Source organism: Nomascus leucogenys, chromosome 7b, assembly GCF_006542625.1.
Source record: "Nomascus leucogenys isolate Asia chromosome 7b, Asia_NLE_v1, whole genome shotgun sequence".
NCBI lineage: Eukaryota > Metazoa > Chordata > Mammalia > Primates > Hylobatidae > Nomascus > Nomascus leucogenys.
Window position 1 is genome coordinate 5,441,489 of NC_044387.1, and position 23,658 is coordinate 5,465,146.

At 54.0% G+C, this 23,658-nt stretch overlaps 1 protein-coding gene across 2 annotated transcripts in view; it reads left to right on the forward strand.

Moving 5' to 3' along the window:
• Nucleotides 1–2,785: 2,785 nt before the first annotated feature.
• The window catches only part of PHF21B (PHD finger protein 21B), a 127,249-nt gene continuing 106,376 nt past the window's right edge, over nucleotides 2,786–23,658 (forward strand). Inside the window, exons 1-2 of one of the 2 annotated variants that reach the window (XM_030815387.1) lie at nucleotides 2,786–3,261; nucleotides 4,143–4,208. In XM_030815387.1, the coding sequence (XP_030671247.1) occupies nucleotides 3,208–3,261; nucleotides 4,143–4,208 (120 nt within the window). In that variant the 5' untranslated portion in view covers nucleotides 2,786–3,207. Of the gene's footprint in view, nucleotides 3,262–3,769; nucleotides 3,960–4,142; nucleotides 4,209–23,658 lie in introns of those variants that run through there. The other variant, XM_030815388.1, reaches the window with a different exon arrangement.

The following is a 23,658-nucleotide window of genomic DNA, read 5'->3' on the forward strand; positions in this document are numbered from 1 at the left end:
AGGGGACAGCATGGGCAAAGGGAGGCCTGGCACACAGCATGTGTTCAGGAAAATGCATGTCTCCAGCGTTGAGTGCAGGACTCCAGGAGTTCATAAGAACTTCCTCTTTGGCTGTGCATGGTGGTTCACGCCTGTAATCCCAGTACTTTGGGAGGCCAAGGCAGGAGGATTGCTTGAGCCCAGGAGTTCGAGACCAGCCTGGGCTACATAGTGAGACCCCATTTCTTTAAAAAAAAAAAAATTAGCTGGGTCTGGTGGCTGGTGGTGTGCCTGTGGTCCCAGCTAGTCGGGAGGCTGAGGTGGGAGGATTGCTTGAGCATGGGAGGTGGAGGCTGTGGTAAGCTAATGATTGAGCCACTGTGAACCAGCTTGCATGACAGAGACTCACTCAGGAAGTCAGTAACTATGCAAAAAACAGAGGGGCAGGTAGACATAACTGTAACCCAAATTAGTTACCAGAAAGTTGCAAACAGTGCTTTAAGATTCCACAGTCGGAGCCACTATCCTCCAGCCAGCATCAGCCTGAGTCTGTGTGGGCTGAAGATGACCTGAATATCCTCAGTTGATTTAATTACCCTATGTGGCTGATAAAATTACTCTGAATTTTTACCAAGAAGCCAGTGGCATTTGCAGAGATTACAGTAGGAATCCTCTTTCTGCACGCTTTCTCTCTGGCTCTGCAAGCACCGGTCTCCAGGGCAGCCCACTTTCCTGGGCTGGTGTTCAGCCCAGCAAAAGCACTAAGGAGGGAGGCCACCACCCTGACCCAGGCTAAACCCAGAAGTGGGAGGAGTGGGTACCTCTTGGTGCACCCCGAGTCAGCCTCTTTGTTTTGCATTTGAGGAAACTTGCTTCTCCCTGCTCGGGGCAAAACCAAAGGGATCACGACCACTTCAAACACGGGCTAGTTTTGCATCCCCATTAACCGGTGTTGGCTTATGGTGTGACTGTGGTCCCAGCTACTCGGGAGGCTGAGGTGGGAGGATTGCTTGAGCAGGGGAGGTGGAGGCAGTGGTGAGCTATGATTTCACCGCTGCACACTAGCCTGCACGACAGAATGAGACTCACACAGGAAGTAAGTATGCAAAAAACAGACGGACATGTATATGATCCTTACTGTAACCCACATTATTAACCTACGTAATTAAATCAACAGAGGTTATTCAGGTCGTCTTCGGCCCACACAGATTCAGGCAGATGCTGGCCGGAGGGTAGTGGCTCTTCCTGTGCAGTCTTTTCTGTTTGTTTGTTTTTTCTTTTCTGAGATAGAGTCTTGCTCTGTTGCCCAGACTGGAGTGCAGTGGTGCAATCTTGGCTCACTGCAACCTCTGCCTCCCAGATTGAAGCAATTCTCCTGCCACAGCCTCCCGAGTAGCTGGGATTACAGGCTTGTGCCACCATGCCTGGCTAATTTTTTGTATTTGTAGTCGAGACTTTGTTGGACAGGCTGGTCTCGAACTCCTGACCTCGTGATCTGCCCACTTCGGCCTCCCAAAGTACTGGGATTACAGGCGTGAACCACCGCGCCCGGCCGGCCTCCTGTGTAGTCTTAAAGCGCTGTTTGCAAGTTTCTGTTAACTAATTTGGGTTAAGGTAAGGGTCATCTACATGCCCCTCTGTTTTTTGCATAGTTACTTATATCCTGAGTCTCACTATGTCGTGCTCTGAAGGCGAGGTGCTGGGTTGTGGGATGAGGGGCCATCTGTGTTTGGGGGTCCCAAGCACATAATTTATTACAAATTCCCTAACAGAGAGCAGAACAACACTGGGGTCCTCACTTGAAGAAAAAAGAAGGAAAAGGGGGAATTCCAATAACTTCTGCCAACAAAAGAAATGTGTGACCTGTTGGCATATGTTGAAAGGGACATTTGTTGATGGTGCCTGCTTGGGTATTTTTTGTGCTGCCGGAGACGAATCTGAAGTTAAAACGACTTAACAGCTTAAACGTTTACTTTGACATATGATTGCACCCTTTCTCCCCAGCGTGTTTCAAACGTGCCAGTTTGCTGCCAACAGGGCACCCGGCACTCCGACCTGAATGAAGATGGCAGCCCCGAGGTGGTGACAGTGACTCTGGGACATTAACCTCCTGGCTGCGCGGCTGGGGGTTCTGAAACGCGATCTCCGCAGCTGTAGTTATAATTGTTTTAGGTCGCATTGACCCGGCCTGTTTACGACTCTTAACAAGAGTCTTAAAAAGTCCAGTGACATCTGTTGAGAGTTTAATCATGTAAAAAAAAATCATTAAAGGAAGAGCCAAGAGATCAATTTTCTTGCTGTTTAAACAACACGGAGGCCATCAGGCGGCGGGGGAATGTGGCGACGCGACTAATTTAATTCCCCAAGTCGCGGCGCTGGTATGGACAGGAGGGGACGGAAGAATTTAAATAAAATATCAGAGGGAGGCGGAGGAGGGGGGAAAGGAGGGAGCCGAGAACCAGGGAGAGGAGAAATGGAAACACGGACTCGCAGCCTCCCAGCGGAAAGTGTCCTGAACCCGGCGTTACACGGCGCAGGGAGGGCTGGGCCTGGGGACGGAGAGGATGACCCCGCGGTCGTCCCTCTCCGAGCGCCCGGCCCGAGCAGTCCCCGGAGCCGGCGAGCGTGCGTCCCCGTCCGCCGCCACTTTTGTTCTCCGCTCGGGGCGCCGGGCCGCGGCGGGGCGGCAGTGCGCAGGCGCAGGCGGGGCGGGGGCGGGGCGCGGCGGGCGGAGGGTCCCGGCACCGCCCCCCGCCGCCCCGGCCCGCTCCATCCGGGCACTGCCGAATTAGCATCGTGCCGACGCACAACTTTGCCGAGGCCCAACGAGATCCAGGCGCGCGCGCCGGAGGAAATATAGTCCCTGCCCGCGGGAGGCTCAAGCGGGAGGCGGCGGCGGCGGCTGGGCGGGCGCGCGCGGGGCTGCGCGGGGCTCCCGGCGCCGGGGGGGCCATGCGCCGGGCCGCGCCGGCAGCCCGGGGACCCGGCGCAACTTGCCGGGCAGCCTGAGGAGTTGGTGCAGCCGCGGGCTTGGCGCCGCGGCGCCCGGAAGCCTTTCTTCCCCCTCGCCAGCCCCCTTCCCTTTCGGCCGTGGGGGAGGGGGCTCGTGTCCCCCCAACCCAGCCCGGAGGCCGCGTCCGCCCGCGCCCGCTCTGGCCCCCGCGAAGCCGCGCAACTTCCCGGGAGCCCGGGCCAAAGTGAGCGCAAAGTGCTGCCCAAGTTGCCGGGATGGAGCTGCAGAGCCGGCCCGAGGCGCTCGCCGTGGAACTCGCGCGCCACCAGGTAGGTGGCCGGGGGCCGGGCCCGGGGCCGGAGAGTGTGTTGCGGGGTGAGGGTGTCGGGGGACCCGAGCCCAGCATCCTCTCTTCTCGGTCTCTGGGTCTTCCAGGCTGGAGCCTGCCCGGGGGCAGGGGACGAGGGAGTGAGCACACGCGCGGACCCCCTTCTGGGCTCCCCTCCGCCTGCCCCTGGCGCTGTCCTGCACAGTTTGGGGGATCGAGGGCGCGTGGGACCCGAGCCTGGAGTCTTCTCTTAAGCGATGTAGGGTCTGCATGACTGGGAGGGTACCTGGAGGGGGCCCCTTCGTGAGCCGGCCCCGGGGAGGGGAGTGCGAACAGGCCCCCTTCCGGCCTCCCCTCGGGACCCCGCGCCTCGAGCGACCCTGCCCGGTGTGCAGAAGTAGTTTTGGCGATCGCTGCTGGCGAGCGGCGGCGTGGCGGCCGGAGCCTGAGCGGGGCTCGGCGTGCGCGTGTGTGTGTTGGGGAGATTAGGACGCGACTTGAATATTTATGAGCTTTGCTCGACACGGACTCGCCGTGTTTACTTGGCTCTTTGTTCCTCCCCCCTCCCCCGGCACACACTCACACACTCACTCGCACACGCACCCCGGCCTGCAAACTTGCACGGCTCGGGGCGCGCCGCCGGGTGGCCTCGGCCCCCGCCCCGCCCCGCGAGCTGCCCCGATGAGGCGGCAGCCACAGGTAAGCGGCCCCGCGCGGCACTGCCCGGCCGCCGCGCGTGCGGGACGCGGCCCGGGAAACTTGGGGTGCGCTGCGGCCGGCTCCGCCCGTGGGGCTCCGGGCGGGGGGTGCCGCGGCCCGCGGGGCTGGGGTGCACCTGACTCCCGGCGGCCTGTCTGAGCCCGCTCCTCCGTGTTTCCACAGAACGGCGACCTCAAGAAGCAGCTCCACGAAAGGCAGCCGCGGATCGCCGCGCTCAGCGACAAACAAGTAAGCGAGGGGATCGCGACCCCCCCGGGATGGGGCGGGAGGGTGGCTGGGCACTTTGGCGGCGCCCTAAAAAGTGCCAGCCTGGGCGACGCACGCTCACACTCCCAGAGGGGTCTGTCTCCAGTTCTCAAAGTTCCCCACCCCTCCCCTTTCCTGGAAAGAAAGAGCCGGGTTCTCGGAGGCGGCAGGGAGAGCCGGGCCCGGCGGGGGCCGAAGAGAGGAGCTCACTTAAAAGGCAGCGCGCGGCCCGGCGTCCATTTTGAGGTGGTGGACATGTTTTTGGAACGTGGCGATTTCTCCCGGCTCGGAGTCCCCCGCTTTGCGCTGAGGCGGCCATGGGGGCGGAGGGGGGCTGCCGTGGGGGCCTGGACACCAAACTCGTTGGAAGCGATTTCTGGGTTCCGTGGCAAACCTCGTTTTGAAATCATTCCTCGAGGCTCCCCCCCCCTAGTATCTTCCACTTCCCCAGCTTCACTTTTTATTCTTGGAACCTGACGCCAGCTCCCGGGGAACAAAAGAAACGCGTCCCCGGGACCCCCCAGTTCTGCTCCAACTTTGGGCTCCGGGCGTTAGGTGTAGTTGGGGACACCTAAGAAGCTCCCACGCGTCGGAGGCGCGACCGCCCACCCCCCTCCGGGCCCCCTCCGGGGAGGAAAAGTTGTCCATTGTGACTTAGTTGCGCTGAGCTCAGCGCTCGGGGTTTCAGCACCACGAACAGATGCCGCCGCCGGAGCCCGGCCGGCCGCGCGCCCCCGCCCCCTGGCTCCCGCCCCTCCCCCGCTGCCCCTCCCCCGCCGCGCCCCCTCCCCGCACTCGCACACCCGCCCCTTCCCCACGCAGCCCCGAGCCGAGAACTTTGAGCGGCGCAGCCAATGGCGTGCTGGGGGCACCGCGCTGGCGGGGACGGGGGCGGTGGCGCCCCTCCCTCCCTCCGCTGCCCCCTCCCTCCCTCCCTCCGCTGCCCCCTCCCTCCTTCCCTCTGCGCGCCCCGCCCCCGCCCGCGCCGCGCCCCCGGCCATCGATCGCGCTTCCTTCGGAATGCCGGCCGCAGCCGCCAGCGCCAAACTTGGACAGCTCCGGGCCCGCCCCCGCGCGCCCCCGCCCGGGCCGGTCCCTGCGCTTCCACCCCCGCCCGGGCCGCCCGATCGGACGCCCCCTCCCCCGGGGGATTTTCTGGCGTAGGGGAGAGACGTGGACGAGGTTGGGGCGGCTGCCGGTGACCCTGGCGAGAGAGAATTCGGAGGCCGGGCGTTCGTGTCGAGTCTTTAAAGTTAAAAAGTGATGGGAGGGGGCGTGCGCGAGTGGCGGGGGGGGCGGGGGCCGGGCTTGCTGAAAGGAAGATGGCAGTGCCGCGGGCCCGCGCCTGGTCTGGGCCGCCGGGGTGGACCGGAGGCTGGGGACGAATGCACTAACCCCTTTTTGTCGGTGCCGCGGCCCCCCCGCCCCCGGCCGCGCGCCCCCGGCCGGGAGTGGAAGCTTCCATTCCCGCCGGAGGGGGGCCCGGCGCGCGGCCCCGGCGAAGTCGGGGAGTTGGCGGGGGGAGGGGACCCAGGCCCGGCATTACCATTTTGATTGCTTTGATGCCATTTTTGGAGGGGGAGGGGTCGGAAGACCCTTTTCCGCAGAGCACAAAGCTGTTTAATCACTGTGTAGAATCAAATCAGATACTTTCTTTAAAAAAAAAAAAAACAATCCGCCACCAGATCTGGTCCAGTGTGATAGCTGAGGGTTACTAAACCCTTTTTTCACTGGGTAAAACGGCAAGTTGTTGACTCGTACGCTCTTAGTAGAAGATTTAAAAGAGAGAGAGAGGGAAAAAAAATCCAATAACCTAGGAGCTTTTATTGGAACAATGTCTCTTTATGTTTCTGCGTGGCAGTAGTTTTACTATTTGGCATGACTCTTCTGAGCTTAGGTTTGATCATTTCTTCTGTATTGTAGCAACTATTTCAAGGCTGTTTAAATTTTTATGATGATAGTAAATGAGTCGCTATTTATTATGTCATGCCGGAATTTAGATAAGCCGAAAGAAACATTTGAAAATCCTGTTTGAAGGTTGCAGCAGCTTCGGGAAGGAGCTCTCCGACTCCGGGCTGCCTTTGCCTTTAAATTTGAACTCCGGGAAGGAGGCTTGCTAGCGAACTGACCTCCATCTTTTTGTGTGTGTGAGTGTGTGTTTAAAAAGAAAGAAAACAAGGAAAACTTTTTTTCTCCGGCCTTTTAGAAATGTTTCCCTTTTAAATGACTAAACATAACATGGGGTAGGCAGCCAGGATGTGGCCTGGCCATTGGAACTTGTGTTTTTAACTGTAAGGGTGTTGTTTTTCCATTTCCCTTTGTGGCATTTTATATAACAAGAGCTCATAAAAGAGGGAGGGGAGGGGGCTGCGGCCGTCGTTCAGCATGTTAATAAAGCCGCCTTGTCTTTACCAGGCTCTGCGTTGAAATCTTTCAGAGGTCACCTATGAAATGAGTTGGGTAGACTTAACATTTACTCCCCTCTCCCTCTCCTTGGGAGAGTTTGGTGGTGATTGGCAGCTTAGCTGGGGAAAGGTCGATGAACAAGGGCTTTGCAGGTGACTCTGGGCTGAACTAGGGTTTTAAGAGGCCCTGCTTGGTCACCCCAGAACCTGCCCAGAAGGAGCCGAAATGGGAGAGTGGAGATGAAAAGGCAAGAGTGTCACAGTTTATTTAACTCAATAGAAAATTAAAGGTAGAATTCTTTTAGAGAGTTGCTTAGGGAAACGCTCATACCATCTCCACCTCCAGAGATGTTTTTTGTGCTGGAACATCGGATATAAAGGTTAAGTTTCAATTAAAAGTGCACATGTGGATGATGAACTAGATAGTAAAATGAACAGATGACCCCGTTATCCAGGTCTGTTAGCAGTACGCCAGCAGCGGAATCCTGTCTTTCAGGGCCCAACCGTGAATTTCTCATTAATGCCCTTAGCACGATGTTTTTCTCAGTTACTTTAAGAAACATGGACAAGTGTGTAAAGGTGTTTAAAGGACTCATAGTGGTAGATAGCTTATTGGTCAGGGTAGATAGAGATACGTTTTCTGTGTAATTGTCTAGTTTTTGTCCTACCTTTGGGGGACTAGGGAATAAACAGGAAGTGAGTTTACATAGGATCTTGCTATTTGAAAATGAAGTCATATTTTCCACTAAAAAAAAAATGAGGCATAGGATAGTTGGTCAGAGCTGATGAGTTGTGGCCTGGCCCAGGCCAGTTAAGCTGCCTTCCCAGGTGTGGCTGCACTTCGCTGCTGGGCTGTGATTCCGATAGCGGAGGGCCCTCTTCTTTAACAAGATATGTGTGAAGACTCCATTAGCTGCTCCAGTGGTTTACACCATGAGTTTGCAGCACATGCAGACAGGCAGTAACATTTTTATCTAAATTGTCAAGCAACAAGCCCTTCTGTGTAAGTTACAGACCCAGCGTAAATACTGGGCGGGTGGGGGTCCCCTCTTCGGAGTTCCGAGCACAGCATTTAGATGCCATGTGTGAGCTGGCATCTCCAGACCTGAACTTCATGTAGGTGCAGCTTTACAGTCGGGTTGGGAAGGGCCTTCTGTTTGACCCGCAGTCCATGCTGCTGTGGTCTCACGAGAAAGACCCCAAAGGAGAGCTCGGGACCTTGTGCACTATCCCAAGAGTCCATGGAGTTGATGAACTCTGGGTTCTGAGGGGCTGTCCCTGAGTGCAGCAGTAAAAATACGTTGTCTTGAAAGGTGTTGTGTGTGTGCCCAGCGCTGAGACGTGTCTTCACCATGACTTACCAGCTGTGTCCAGCACTGGGGGATTCCACCTTAGAAGCAGCCACTGAATGAAGCTGGGGGGTTATCCACAGCCCCGCCCCACATCGTTTGCAGTTCTTTGGTACCAGGACTTTCTGTTTTCCAAACTCTCCTCCCAAGCTTACTCTCCTCCAGAAAGGTGCATTTTAATCTCTCTGAGGTAAAGTGCCAGTTCTCATTGTTGAAACAGTATCATTATACATTACAGAAAAAAATCAGTGCAACTCCAAAACCACCACACTTAATACTGCTAGGGGAAGATCGTGGGAATGGGACAGCAAGGCCAAGCCTGGTTTCACCCCTGGTTAGCCTGGCTACCACCTGTGTGGCCTTCATCCCCCACCTCTCACACCTCGCTCACACACAGCTGGAGTTTCCTGGACCCCTCCATCTCTTCATCGCCCTGTGCCCACCCACTACCATCTCTTACTTGGGAGATTGTGATAGCCCCTTCACTGCATCTACTTAAAAACAACAACAACAAAACTGCTTTATTGAGATATACTTTACATACACTATTCACCCATTTAAAGTGTACCATTCAGTGGTTTTTAGTATATTCACAGATCTGTACAGCCTTCACTACCATCCATTTTAGAATATTTTTATCACCTATAAAAGAAACCCTTTGGCTGTCACTTCCCCTCTCCCCTTTCCCGCTTCCCCAGCTTTAAGCAACCACTAATCTACTGTGTCTCTAGAGTTGCCTGTTCTGGGCTTTCGTATGAATGGAATCATACTATGTATGTGTGTATATGTGTGTGTGTGTGTGTGTGTGTATAAAATGACTATATACTATGATTGTGCTATGTATATAGTATGATTCCACTTACATGAAATAGATATATTTACATCTTTTTGTGACTGGCCTTTTGCACTTAATGATTCAGGCTCTGTGCTAGTTGTAGCACGTATCAGCACTTCACTAGCTTTTATGTCAGGACTTCCCGCCATGTAGAGAGAACTCATTCTGTCCAACCGTTCATCCACGAGTGGACGTTTGGCCTCTTTCCACCTTTTCCTATTGTGAGTGGCATGCTGCGTCTACCCTGGGCCCTTCTAGTATATTCTTCCCCAGAGTCAGTGTCTTAGAATATGAATGAGGTCACAGTGCTCCCTGGCTCACAACCTTCTGGTGGCTTCCCCTTGCTCTTGGGATGAAACCCAGGGGCCTACAGAGCCACAGGGATGGCCCTGCCCACCTGCTCGGCCTCTGCCCCAGAAGCTCCGCCTTGCTTCTGCAGGGCAGCTACAGACACCTGGAGTGCTTTTCTGCCTCTGCGGCGTTCTTAGCTTTGCTTGTGTAGATCTTCCTAGATCAGCTACTGTGCTAGACTGTAAGCTCCCTGGGGGGTGCCTGCTGGACTCCCTTCTGCCTATTCCCAGGGCAGTGATGGTGTGAAGATTGGCAATGGTTTGTTAACTGTCCTAGGGGAGCCCGTAGCCTGCAGTAGGCCTGGAGCAAAGGGAAGATTTTGAAATCGTGTGTGTTGAAATGAGTGTACCCGGAGATGAATGAGGCAAGCTCCCTGCCCTTGCAAACCCAACAAAAGAGTGAGGTGTGGAGAACAGTTTCAAGGAACTTCTGGAAAAGGGCTGTGAAAATCATGCTGTGGGAACACCTGCATCATTGCTGGCCTGGAAACTGAGGACGGCTTCTGGGAGGGGGTTGCCTGGGAGATGTGTCCATAACGCCTCCTGGGGAGTGGATGGGCGGGGATGGCGGCCAAGCTTGTCAGGGGAAAATGGCCCCAGAGAAACCTGCAGTGGGAGGTAAGGGCGCTGCTGAGTTTTCTGGCAGTAAAACCATGAACGAGGAGGAGAGAGAGAGGGCAGAGAAGGCCAGCTGGGGCCAGTGTAAGAAGGTGTCCCATGCAGGGACGGAGGGCCTAGAGTTGATACCATGGCCTCTTGCCGTGCCCAAGGGCTTCTAGGGCACGAGGCAGGAAGGTGTGTAGGAGTGCAGGGGCGCTTGAGGGCAGGTCAGAAGGGAGGAGTGCGAAGGATGCCTGGGTTCCCCAAGTGCATGAGATACTTAGGTGTTTGTCACCTGTGTAGAGAGCCTCTTGACAGGCCCCATCGTTGTGGGGGGCACGAGGCTGGTGCTGGACCCAGAGCCCTGGGTGACCAGTACATAAACCAGGCTATGAGGGTGGGGGTTCTAGGTGATCCCCAGCCTTCGGCAGAGGTTCTTAGAGCCAAAGAATTAGTGGGTGACACCTCTGGAAGCCCCAGAAGGCAATTGAGTGGGTAACTCTGCTAAGTTGAAGAAGAAAAGTGTGTGTGTGTGTGTTGTTTGTGTGCGTGTGGTGTGTGTGTGTACGTATATAAATGCAATTTATAGTTACATGTTTGCCAGTTACATTTTTATTCCTATTGATTTAATTTTCTTGGCCACATGTAACGTATAATATAATGACAAATATTTGTATATTGATAAATGTCAATACAACAGTATACATGTAAAGCCTATGTAATGCGTATAAAATAGTTATTTTGTGGGTTACTTAAATGAGAGGAAGGATTTGTTTTTGAAGTCAGGAAAATAATTAACATTCTGCTGAAGTAAATTTTACTAAGGAAGGTGGTGATCAGCATTCTGTCATTTTGGCAACATTTAGGAGATGAAGAAGAATTCTACTTTTTAAAGGTTTTTCTTAGAAAAGCAACAGTGCTCATCGGGAAAATGGCAGTACAAGTTTGAATATCGTAAAGCGCGGGTCTCACTTCTTCCTGCCCCACTGTATCCTTGAGCGAGAGCAGCGGTGGCCTCGAGGTGTGCTCATCGGAGGTGTCTGCAGATGCGTCTGTGATGTTGGGTAAACACCTTCTCACACAAGTCCATGCACCAGGCATCACTATTCCCAGACCTGCTTTTCACACCTGACAGGGTATTGTGCAGGTCTCTTGGGAACAGCTCAGATTAATTCCACGAATATGAAAGGAGTTTCCACCAGAAATTATTGGGGATATGGAAGTGGCGGTGGAGCAGTATGTTGTGAGTGATGGTGACATCTCACTCTATAAGGCTTTACACATGCAGAGGATGTTCACTTGATGAAAGCCCACAGCTCACAGCTGTTTTCACATGCAGTTGGGGAGGCAGGTGTGTCCGCAGTCACCTTTCGAGGCCCAGTGAGGTATTTGTGTGAGGTGTCTGGCCACCAGGCTCACCCAGGCAGCAGATGGGACGATGTGCTGTGCTGAGGGGTGTGGGGACAGCTCCAGGGAGGTGACATTTGCACTGGTAGAGAAGGTGGTGGCAGATTGCACACTCGCTGCCGTGGCTGGCTGTGGCACTCTCTTCAACGCACCTCCTCTGTCCTTGATCAATGTCTTTTTATTTGATTGTCAGGATAATCCTGGGACTTGGGTCGGATTGGGCTGGTGAATCTTCAGGACAGATCGGAGGAGGGCAGCTTTCCAAGGTTGAGCCACTTGGGACCGCCATGAATGGAATTGTCAACCCTGCCCCCTAGCCTGGAGTGCCTTCCTGTTAGCCCCCTGCTCATCTCCAGCTGGTCTCCCGTGGTGTAGGGTAAAAGGTGATGTAGCCAGAAGAGCAAGGGCCCCAAAGTCAGCACACGGGGGTTCATGGCCTAGCTTCCCGCGTCTGGGCTGAGCAACCTTGGGCAAGCCATTCTGCCTCTCTGAGCAAGCTCTGTTTGCCAGCTGTTAAGTGGAGATGGGAATAAGACCCACTCACTTGGTGACTGAGATGAAATCAGCAGATATGAAAGTGCATTTAGACTGCAACGTGAAGGTGTCAAATGTGGGTCTGTTACTAGAGATGAGGGCTGATTTGAACCACAGGAACCAGCCCCCTGCCCGGGATCGACCTGGGCACTTTTGTCTTGTTGCTTGTCCCCGTTGGGGAGGCGATCTTTCCGTGCGAGAGTGTCATGTTGCTTTTTGCCCCCGTAAAGGTTGACAACCACTATGCTGACTACGCCGCCTGCATCAGCCACTCCAAAGAGTCCGCTTTGATATCTTAGAGTCTTAAAACACCTGCTGTCGGAACTGTACAATTGATTTCAATTAACTTTGAATTTTTTCAATGAAATGACTCTGATAATAACTTTGGTAGTCCCATGATGCCTCATTAGAGCTGCTGGCTATGATGATTAGCCTTGTGATTTAGCAAGTTTTTCCTCCAACGCCTTTGTCTCTTCAGGAACCGAATCATGGGCTGTGTCTTTGATTTCACTTGTGTGAGCAGTGAACACACGAGGCTGCTACTTGCCCCATCTGCGTACACACTGCTGGTCCTGAGGGCACCACACTCCTTCTTCAGCAGCCGAGGCTCTTGATATGGGGCAGCGTCTCGGGGAGGCTCTGGTCACCTCTGGGGGTTCAGGAGCTTTGAGGGGGTCCGGTGGCCCATCCTTGGAGGCCCTGCCCCCCGATTTCCCTCCCGAGTACTGTTTAGAAGGCTTTTAACTTTGTCTCCGAGAGGCGTGTGACAAAGCTGTTTACAGTGCAGGCTTTAAACCTGGACAGACTGGAGTTCCAATCCCGGCTCCATCCTTTGCTGGCTCTTCCGCTTGGGGCAAGCTTTGCTGCTTTGGAGGCTCTGGTTCCGTAGTTATAAAAGGGGATTAATAATAGTTCATGGCCAGCCAGGCAGCACAGTGCCTGGCGCTCGGTGAGCACTCAAGAAACAATCTTTGAGAGGCCACAGGATTAGTGAGAGGTGCATTAAGCTCTGGGCCCACAGGAAGTTCTCACCCAGTGGGACTGATGACGTGTCCTGACACGTCCTGGTATTCCTGTGGGGCGCTGGCTCTGAGCAGGTGCCTTCTGGTTCTCTCTGTGGACTGGCTCGGCCCAGAGAGGTTGAGGGCCTTGTTGAGATCACACACCTGGTGAGTAGAGAAGCCGTGGTCCAGTTCTGGACCATTGGGTGCCCAGCTTCGTGACCTTAACCCCAACACTGGCACGTGTAGGGGGAGAAATGACAGCGTAATGGCACCAATATGAAAAGTGAGGTGTGGACTGTTACTCCAGGGCACACGGTCAGATAAAAATAAGTGGAGTTACGATGTTGGAGACGATCCCCAGCAAGTTAGTAACCATCCTGGTGACCGCGAGTGGGACTTTTGCTCTGAAATAGAAGTCATGGAAGCTTCCTGGGGTCTGGGTCTGGGTCTGGTCTCTGCATCTCCCAGGAGCCTGGCTGTTGGCTTAGCACCGGTGAGTGTGTGGCTGGCGGGGGACTCGGCGGGGATTGCGGGATTGCGGGGTTGCGGAGAGTCTGCAGCGCAGAAGCCAAACCCTTCGCAGCTAGGGGGTTTCCTCCTCCTCCCTCTCTCTGGCTTGCGTTCTGTTCTCCTTTTTATTATTATTGATGTTGTTATTTTATACTTTAAGGTGGAGAGACATCTCATTTTGAAATGGTCTCTATTCTCTGAAGGAACAAATATGCTTTCTGAAGATTGTTCTGTGTTGTTTTTGGTGGCGACTTCCTGTTCGGTAGTAGCAATCCCAGTGTGGGGAGAAATTGCTGGTGCAGCTTTGCTCTGGTTACAGTCCCTGACTGCCAAGAGCGGGCATCCCTTGGCGGCTCTGATTGGGCTGTACTATACGGTTTTTTACTTTGGCTTGGCACTTGTGCTGGTCTTCTTAAAATATGGCAGAAAGGAGGGTATCCGTGTGGGATTTTTATTTTTTTGCCCAGGGTTGAGTCGAACCTTCTTCCTGAAGAGGGATGGGAGGGGCGGGCCAGGCTGGGTCCTGGTCTCAAAGTGGGGGTGTTGTAGCCCCTCTGGCAGCGATGTCCCAGGGACGAATGGGGCGAGCATTATACGCACCGGGCACGATTCCCGAGGCGCAGCCAGGAGTTGAGTAGAGAGAGCTGTTGTCAGTACTATTTTATTAACAATAATACAATAAACAGAAAGCCAGCAGGACCCCAAAGATGTTATTGCCATAGAAAAGCAGGGAGGCGTCTGTGGCTTTTTGTTGATACAGAAACTTCTGAGTTGCTTTTGGTCTTTGGACGGGTGTACCCAGAGCTGGGATTCGGCCCCTGACTTGGGAGTCTGTGGAAATTGAGGGGACATGTCCCCCGCCTTGGCCTGATGACTTATGGCTGAAGCTAAAAGCATAGGATGTGAGAACCAAGGGGAGCACCTTGGCCAAGCCCCTCATCTTACCCGAGGGAAACTGAAGCCCCGGTGGGGGTTGGGGATTGCACCCAGGAACAATATCGGGCCCCTGTGACTCCAGGTCTTCTGATCACTGCGCTTTGCCCACGCGAGAAACCTATTGTGTTTGTTTCCAGAATTAAATCTACTTCACCACAGTTTTCTTTCTGAAGCCGCTGGCCCCAGAGGGCAGCCTGTATGTGAGACTTGCTGGGTCCTGCATGGATGACCTTATGTGTGGACAACAGGACTGCCAAGAAAGGACCCTCAGGACACCCGGGTGTTTTGAGAACGATTGCTAGACTCTCCAAGTAGTTGACTTCTGAATTGCACAAGTAAGAGACAGGCAGCTTTGGCAGGGCACAGTGTGTTCCAGAATGGTCCATACGATGAAACTTATTTTTTATTTTTATTTATTTTTATTTTTTGAGACGGAGTCTCGCTCTGTCGCCCACGCTGGAGTGCAGTGGCACAATCTCGGCTCACTGCAAGCTCCGCCTCCTGGGTTCACGCCATTCTCCTGCCTCAGCCTTTCCGAGTAGCTGGGACTACAGGCACCCGCCACCACGCCCGGCTAATTTTTTTTTTTTTTGTATTTTTAGTAGAGACGGGGTTTCACCGTGGTCTCGATCTCCTGACCTCGTGATCCGCCCGCCTCGGCCTCCCAAAGTGCTGGGATTACAAGCGTGAGCCACTGCGCCCGGCCCACGGTGAAACTTATTAAATCAGATTGGCTGCAGATCTCCAGGTATGGGTAAGTTTCTTCACCTTCTGTGTCCCTGGAGAATCAGGAGTCCCTGCAGCCATCACCTAGCCCAAGTTTGCACATTTCTGTTTTCAGAGTCTACACTTGAGGGTAGGGGCCAGCTGTGGGCTTGTTAGGGAAGAGTCATTCCCCAAAATAGGAAAGGAGCTGAGAGATGGCAATTTGGAAGGGCGGGCCTCTCGAGTGGAGGCAGCAGAGGGGTCTGTTGGGACCTCCCTGAGGAGGCCGCCCCTGGGTGAAGCTGTAGTCAATTTGGGGAGAGGCTTTGTACCCCAGGAAAAAGAAAAGGGCTGGAATGAGGCAGGAGAGGAGGGGAAGGGAGAGAAAGAGAGGGAGAAGTGTTTCTCTTTGATGTCATTCAGGCGGAAAGCCAATCTGCACATGTAAATGAACTTGAAAATGTAATTAAAAATATATACATAATAGAGACTATAATCCAGAATTTAGTGTGAGATGCAGCTCACAAAGTGACAGGTAGCATTTCCTACAATCAGCGATACTAGTCTAGTGTGTGATTAATGCATCTCAGTGGTAATAAATGCACCACAGATAAATGCTGGAATTATTTGTTAAACTCCAGGTTGACAGCCCCATTGAATGCAAGGCTCTGTTTGCCCACATTGCGCACGTCCACCTCACTGCAGCCATTGCAAGAAGGTCCCCCCAAGAGCTTGGAAGGAGAGGTGACAGAACAGTTACTGGGGCCATCGTGGACTGAGGCCAGAGCCCTCCAGGTGATTCCAGCCATAGGCATGGGGAAGTGGCAGAAGTGGGCACATCAAGGGAAAGTTTCCAGGAGCCACCTGTGGCTGCCATTTCCAAGCAGGAGCTGGGACTCAGTGGCCCAGGACCTTCAGCATAAGGGACTGGAGGGGACGAGGGTAGTGGAGCTCTCTGTGTCTGAAGCCTTTTTGCGTATTCTCCAGGGTGTGACCAGATGAGGATGCTCAGCAGGGAGGGCCCCATTAACAGGCTCGTGAGCAGTGGGCAGAATAGGCCCTTGTGGTGCTCAGAGACTCGAGGGGGGGAGACAGGTAATCGATGAGAAACATAATGCATGACATATGGAGTGGGTCGGAAGGTGGCAGGTGCTCTGGTGAAAAGTAGAGTGGGGGAAGGGATGTGCACATGCGTGTGTGTGCACGCATGTGTGTGTATGCGTGTGTGCACACGTTTGTGTATGCTTGTGTGCGTCTGCATGTATGCATGTGTGTGTGCTTGTGCATGCACATGTGTGGATCTGTGTGTGCATGTGGGTGTTTGTGTGTGTTTGCATGCATGTGTATATGTGTGCATGTGCATATGTATGTATGCATGTGTGTGTGTGTTTAGGACAGGTGGCAGCTTTAGAGAGTGGTCTAGAGGGGATCAGAGAGTCAAACGGGGTAGGGACCCTTCCTCTCGGTGTGACTGACCTCAGCCTTTGAATCACCACCTGGCCTGAGTGTTTGAGAGAGTGCAGCCCTTTCATGGGGCAGAATGTTGACCACAGATTGGAAGTTAGGTGAAAGCTGATTTCCACCCCCAGTCTGGAGGAATTCCCTGATGATGAGAGCTGTCTGGGGCTAGAACTGGTTGTTTAAGGCCTTCGTCTGCCAAACCACCTCTCAATCAGTGAAGGAGAAGCGGCACCAACCAGCAGTTGTACGGGGAAGCCTGGCTGATGCTCCCTGACACTGAGATTCTGTGATTCAGAAATCTTGAGACTCGTCAGGGACTCTCTGGCTGTGTAATTACAACCTGAGGTTCCCAACCTCGGCAGGGATTGCAGACTCTGAAGCTGTGGGCTGGCGAGTGGTCCTGCTGAGGGCTGGGCGCTGGAGAGACTGAGCCCCTCAGCTGGCCCAGCACCCCCCGTTGTCATGTGGCGTGGGCCCTGTGCCGCTGGCTCCTTGCTTGGGTTTTTCAAGAGAAGCCAGAAATGAAGTGTGATGTTTGGATATGGGCAATACAGCCTTTCCACATATCCCCGGCCAGAAGGGACACCCCTGCAGATCGAGGTGACTGTCCCCTCTGCGACCATCTTTGAGCCCCTTGCCACGTCCCCTCCGCTGTGCCCTCAACACCTGGCTCCTTCCTCTGCATCGTCCGGGGCCCAGTGGAGGTGGGCAGTCACCCTGACCTCAGGGACAGAGTCTGTCTTTCCCCTGGATAGCTCTGTCACGTGGGGGGATGGGGGGGGTGGAGGTGGGGGGCGGGGGGTCATCTAGTAATTTCCTCCCTCCCTCATCTCTGTCTCCACTTAACATCTCGGGAGGTGCCGACATACCGAGTGCTAAATGCAGTGACTGAGTCAGACTCGACGCGCTGAAGATTCTAGAACCTTAGCATCGTAAGATGCAAAGAGTCTGTGTTGGTGATTCCCGAGATTCAAGACCTGGGTTCTACAATGGTCCAAGCTCCCAAGGTTTAGCGATTCTGCGGTCCCAGAGTGAGCCCCAAACTCCTGGGAGGGGAGGAGCCGATCACACAACCAGAGTGCCTTGGGACTCTTATGGGTGTTTATCTCTCATTTAGATAAGTAAGTGGAACACAAATGCATTTCTGTAAATAGACTCGTCCCCCAGCCCCCCACACACTCCAGCCCCAGCCACTGCCTCGTTGGAGTTATTTTATTAACGTGTTCTGCTGAGTGGACTTGAATGGGGAACGCAGCCTCTCATATTGTGGATCTAATTATAAGCACTAGGGACGGTACCAAAGAAGCGGCTTTGAAGGGAGAAGAGTCTGGCAGCTTGGTTGAAAGTGTCCTTTAATGAACTTCTGTGGCACTTGTATCTTAGCAACACATTTTATTACATCCTGGTGCAGCTGGACTTGCTGTACAGTAATTCATCCCCCCCACACCTCCCCACAACCTTGGTGACTGGAGGGAGGGATGTACCCACCCGCTTCCCCAAGGCAGTGTTTGCACCTCTGCTGCTTTGTTTAGTTGATGAAAAAGGCAAACACAGCTCTGAGAGCCGGGGACCTGGCTGGCGAGTACCAATACGAGCTGGAGGGGTGGGCGGTGGGCGGCCTCTCGGCCTGAGCTGCTGTGAGTTCAGATGCCACCACTGCAGGCTGCCGTGCAGGTCTGCTGATTCTCGCCCTGGCGCTCCCCAAGTTTGGGTATTTTTATCTGGACTTCTTTTCTGTAATGACACTAATTTGGATACTGCGGAAGTGGGGACGTTGGCACATCTTTCATCGTAATCAGCAGCCTGTATGTAAGCGGGGGTGGGGGAGTGTTGATGAGATGAAGTGGGTGCCAGGGGAGGAAAGTAGGTCTGAAGCACTGGGCCAGGCTGCCCAGTCCCGCTGGGCTCAGCTGTTGTGAGCCCGGGGGTTGTGGCCGGTTACTTTTCTCTCTGAGCCTTAGCTTTCTTCTCTGCTGTGTGAGTGTCCTGTAGCTGCCGTAACTGATCCCCACGAGCTGGGCAGTGTAAACTAACAGAATTCATTCTCGCACAGTTCTGGAGGCCAGAAGTCTGAAAGCGAAGTGTCAGCAGGGCCGCACTCCCTCCGGAGGCTCGAGGGGAGGCCCCTCTCTTGCTTCTGCCAGCCTCTGGCGGCTCCTGGCAGTCCTTGGCTTGAAGACACAGCCCTCCAGTCTCTGCCTCTGTCTGCACCTGGCCGTCTTACCTCGGGGTCTGTCTGGGAGTCTTTTCTCCTTGTCTTATAAGCTCGCCAGTCATGGGATTTAGGGTTCACCCTAAGGCACAATGACCTCAGCTAACTAATTACATCTGTAATGACCCTATTTCTAGATAAGGTCATGTTCCAAGGTTCAGAAGGATCTGAAATTTAGGGGGGACACTCTTCAACCCAGTACCTCCGCCAGCTGAAGCTAGTCCTGCCTACCTCAGATTCAAGTTGCGGGGATACCCCGGGCAGACCCAGCAGCAGGTGCCTTTGGCTCAGTACGTGGGTCTGCTCCCTGTCCTTCTCTCACAGCCAGGAGCTGAGATGGACAAACTATGAACCCGTGCTCCATCCTGAGCGGTGGGATGGCAGGATCTTCTGAAACTGTGACTGGGCAGGTGGTTTGAATATTTGAAATCAGGACCATCTCAGAAAAGCTGGGGTGCATCATTTACTCTAGTTTGTGGCTCTTCACAGGCAGAAGGTTTGATATTAGTTTGTGTGGGTAGTTTTGAAAACCAGCCAGCTGAAAGTTTCACCCTGATTTGTTCTCATCCAGTCGCGAGGAAAGGATGCTTTAGAAGCACAGTCGACCTGAATAGGGATGTGCATTCTCCTGGGTGCACACACAGCTTCCTTGTTGCTGGTTGGCCTGCAGGAAAGTAAGGAGTCCAAGTTGCTCATCTCCACGGGCCTCGATTTTTCTCGTCTGCAAAGTGGCTAAAATGAAGGCCCCTGTCTCCAAGCCTGTGTTGGGGATTAACTGCCTTGCGGAGAAGCATGTGTGTGTAAACTGCACATTGCCGTGTGTGGGGGTGGTTCTGGACTCGCTGTTCTTGGCTGTGGCCTGTTCTCCGGTTGACCGGGAAGCTGGGGTCTGGTTCAGCCTCCCCATCCTCTAGGCGGTGGGAGAACCCTTGCGGATGGGAGGATGGAGCTGGAGCCGGTGCCGCTGTGATGGGTGAGTGTGGACAGGCCTCTGCTGCCTTTACGTCCCACAACACAGAGGCCTGCTGCGATCCCCCTTTTACCAGAGGGGACACTGAGGCTGGGTGGGGTGTGATGACTCACCTGGGGGCTTATCTCTGAAGCTGGAGTGTGAACCGGCTTAGTCTGGGCTCAGTGTCTCTGTATTGTCTATATGTTAAACTGTGTCCCAGCCAGAATGGAGCCCAGACCGCCCAGCCAGCGAGTCCTGCCAGGAATCCCATCGAGATGCCGGCCCCACCCTGAGATGCCGCACGTGGATGTGGCATTTCAGGTTCACGTGGCTCCTCCCCGTACCTGACGCCTTGTGGTCCCTGGCATCTCAGGGAGTGGCAGAGTGGAGGTGTCCCTTCAGACGAAGCGTGAGGATGCAGAGTCCCATGCCGTGTTGGACTTGGTGGATTTGGGTAAAAGCTCAGCTGTTTGTGAGTCAGTCCCTGCATCTGTAAAATGGGGACGAGGCTCTACGGCCTGCTTTATAGCGGGGTTGCAAGGGTGAAATGGAGAAAACCAGGGAGAGCTGAGATGAGGCCGACAGGATCGTGTGAGCAGGCCGGGTAGGGTCCCGAGAGCCTGTCTGTGGGGTCAGCGTTAGGTCGCCACTCCCGTCCTCCTGTTCCCCACCCCGCCACATCACTCATTCTTTTTTTTTTTTTTTTTTGAGACGGAGTTTCGCTCTTGTTGCCCAGGCTGGAGTGCGATGGCGCGATCTCGGCTCACAGCAACCTCCGCCTCCCGGGTTCAAGCTATTCTCCTGCCTCAGCCTCCGGAGTAGCTGGGATTACAGGCATGCGCCACCACGCCCGGCTAAGTTTGTATTTTTAGTAGAGATGGGTTTTCTCCATGTTGGTCAGGCTGGTCTCGAACTCTGGACCTCAGGTGATCCGCCTGCCTTGGCCTCCCAAAGTGCTGGGATTACAGGCGTGAGCCACCGCGCCCGGCCACATTCTTATGCCTACTATGTGTTGGGTGCTTTACACACTGTTCGGTCCACAGAAAGTGGGGCTGGAGCTCTTCCGTGGAGGATGGCGGCCAAAAGCCAGAGCTGGCCTCAGGCTGAGTTGGTAGGGACCCTGGCTCTGCCACGCACACGTGCACACGCCAAGATTCAGTCCAACATGTGGAAGACACACCTCGCTCTGCTCCTGCCTCTTAGGTGTTTTCCAAGGTTTGATGTGGGTGACATGCTCGACAGTCGCCTGCTGTGCTTGGCATCAGCCAGCGGTGGAGCAGGACTTGGAAGGCAGCCCTGGGATACTGGCTGGTGGCTCAGGTAGCCCTGACACCAGTCTCAGTGGCTCACTGTGGTCGCCCTGGCATTGAGTGCGTCCACGCTGCGGTGCAGCCACAGCACCCTGTCCCCGTCAGTTCCTCCCACGCATTTCATCGTCCAGCATCCCTGGGCAGTGGCAGCCTCTGCAAAGTGGCTTCAAGGGGCCTCTCTTCAAACACTCCAAGGGTCCTCCCCTGGCAGGGGCATGAGTGGTGCTTTCTGCAACTTCAGAGGGCATGGAGAGAAGGGATTAACACAGAACTGAATTTCTGCTGAAGTTAGAGGACATCTAAGAATGCACTGAGGGAACAGTCTGCCCTTGAGGCAGTGCACTCCCCGTCACTTACATTGGTCAAGAGAAGGGACGTTTGCATCTGGAGTGAGACCTGGCCAAGTGCGCTCCCCCAATGTCCGGGTCTGGTTTCTTTAATGCCCCCCAAAATCTTGTGGCCCAGCCAACAGCTTCATTAAAAAAGCTGTTTCTTAGGTTACACAATTGACTCATTTACTAAATGTGTTTTTGAAAGAGACCAAAGAAAGTGAAGACAAGAGTTCTCAGCAGCCCCTTCACCCTCTAAAGCGAGTGAGGGCAGCCATTGTCCCCCTTGTCCCCAGGTGAGTCCTGCTTATGGAGCTGGACGGACCAGCGGAGCTGAGAGTCAGGTCTGGCTAGCAGGCCAGTGGAGGTTAGGCCAACCGGACACAAAACAGAGGTGGAGACAGTGGCCACCACAGGAGCCCCCCCAGCTGGGCACAGGGTGACCACTCCAAGGTCCCCCGAGCTCTGTAAGGGACTGCCCCTCCATGGATGTCCTGGCCCCACAGAGAGGACCACAGCATCACTCACCACCTGGGGGACGCCAGGCCCGTCCCCGTTCTCAGCCTCTCCTTGGGTCTCCTGGGCCGAGGCTCTGTGATCCTCTGCCTCCTTCCCTGGGGGAGGACGCTCAGTGGGATCGTCTGTCACAAGTCTGCCTGTCATCTTGGTTGTTTGTGTTCTGTTTGGCTGACGTCACTGAAGAAGGAACCACTGCACACAGTGGGTTTTCCAGGCACTGGAAATCCCTTCCCCTTTGCACGGACCCAGCACCTGTGAGGTGGGAGATTCTGTACCGCACCATGGAGTGGCCAGGTTGCCTTTTCTTTTACCCATTTTAGGGAATTCTTAACAGCGTGCACATCAAGCTTTTTTGCCTTCTCAAGGAGGGTTTCCTCATTTGAACTTGATCCCCTTGGTGCATAAATGCTAAAATTACTAGTGTTAATGACTGAAGGATGCCCTAACCTGGATTGAAGCCCAGGTTGCATTTCTCTGGACAGTTTTGGAGACTGCCCTGCCCGATGTGGACGGGACGCTCGTGACAGCCCTGGAAGGTGGGCAGGGCGGGGCTTTGATTCCCGCCTCACAGGCCTAGGTGTGGAGGAGCCGCGGCAGCAGGGCCCACCATTGGTGGCTACACCTTCCAAGGTGGTTCAGGGCTCCCCCTGGCCACGCAGTTAGCGACTCCTGCCTTTTTTCCTCAGTCACACTCCTGGCTTTATTAAATAACATTGGTCCAAATTTTTATTGCAGCAAAATGGACATAACATAAAACTTACCATCTTCACCGTTTTTAAGTGCCCAGTTTAGCAACATTAGATACATTCATGCTGTGTAGTCATCACCACCATCCATCTCCAGATTTCCTTGTCTTCCCAAACTGAAACCTGGTACCCATTAAACAATTACTCCTATTTCCTCCTCCCCTGGCTCCTGGTAGCCGTCATCTTATTTATGTAAGTGGAATCACAGAGTATTTATCTTTGTGCAACTGGCTTTTTTCACTTAGCATAATATACTGAATGTATCTTTTTCCCACTGGCCTTTTTCACTTAGCATAATATACTCTTACTTAACGTAATTCACGCATGTTGTAGCATGCGTGAGAACTTCCTTCCTTTTTCCAGGCTGTGCAATATTCCACTGCTTGCATGTACTCCGGGCTGTTTATCCATTCATCCATCAGTGCACGTTTCCGTTGCTTCCACCCCTTGGCTGTTGTGAATAAAGCTCTTAGGAACATGGGTGTGCAAATATGTTTGAGTCCCTGCCTTCCATTCATTTGGGCATCTATGCAGAAGTGGAATTCGATGGATGGGACTTGTGCTTTTCTTCCTGGGCAAACCCTCAGTGGAGAGAAGCCTGAAGGGTTGGTTGCCTGTGTCACCCTCTGGGGGCATAGTCCAGGGGTGACCGTGTTCCATCAAACCTGTGTCCATGACTATGGGAGCCATGGTGTTGACGTCACATCCTGCCAGGGAATTTGAGTGCCTCTCTGCTGGCTTCCCCCAGCCCCTAGTAGGCCTCTGCCTTGGGGACATGGGCACGGGTGGAAGTGGAGGCAGCGGCAGCATTCACGGAGCCTGTTGGCCCCTTCGGTGTGCACTTTATGAAGGGCGTGCCTGTGCTCAAAAGGAATTCTCCCACTAGAGATTTGCATTGGCATTAAACACGTGGACATTAAAAATGTAGCTCACAGCTGGGCATGGTGGCTCACCCCTGTAATCCCAGTACTTTGGGAGGCCAAGGCAGGTGGATCACCTGAGGTTGGGAGTTTGAGACCAGCCTGGCCAACATAGTGAAACCCCCATCTGTACCAAAAATACAAAAATTAGCCTGATGTGGTGGTGTGTGCCTGTAATCCCAGCTGCTAAGGAGGCTGAGGCACGAGAATCGCTTGAACCCGGGATGCGGAGGTTGCAGTGAGCTGAGATCACACCACTGCACTCCAGCCTGGGTGACAGAGTGAGACTTGTCTCAAAAAAAAAAAAAAAAAAAAGTCGAGTTGCGGTGGCTTGTGTAGACGTTATAT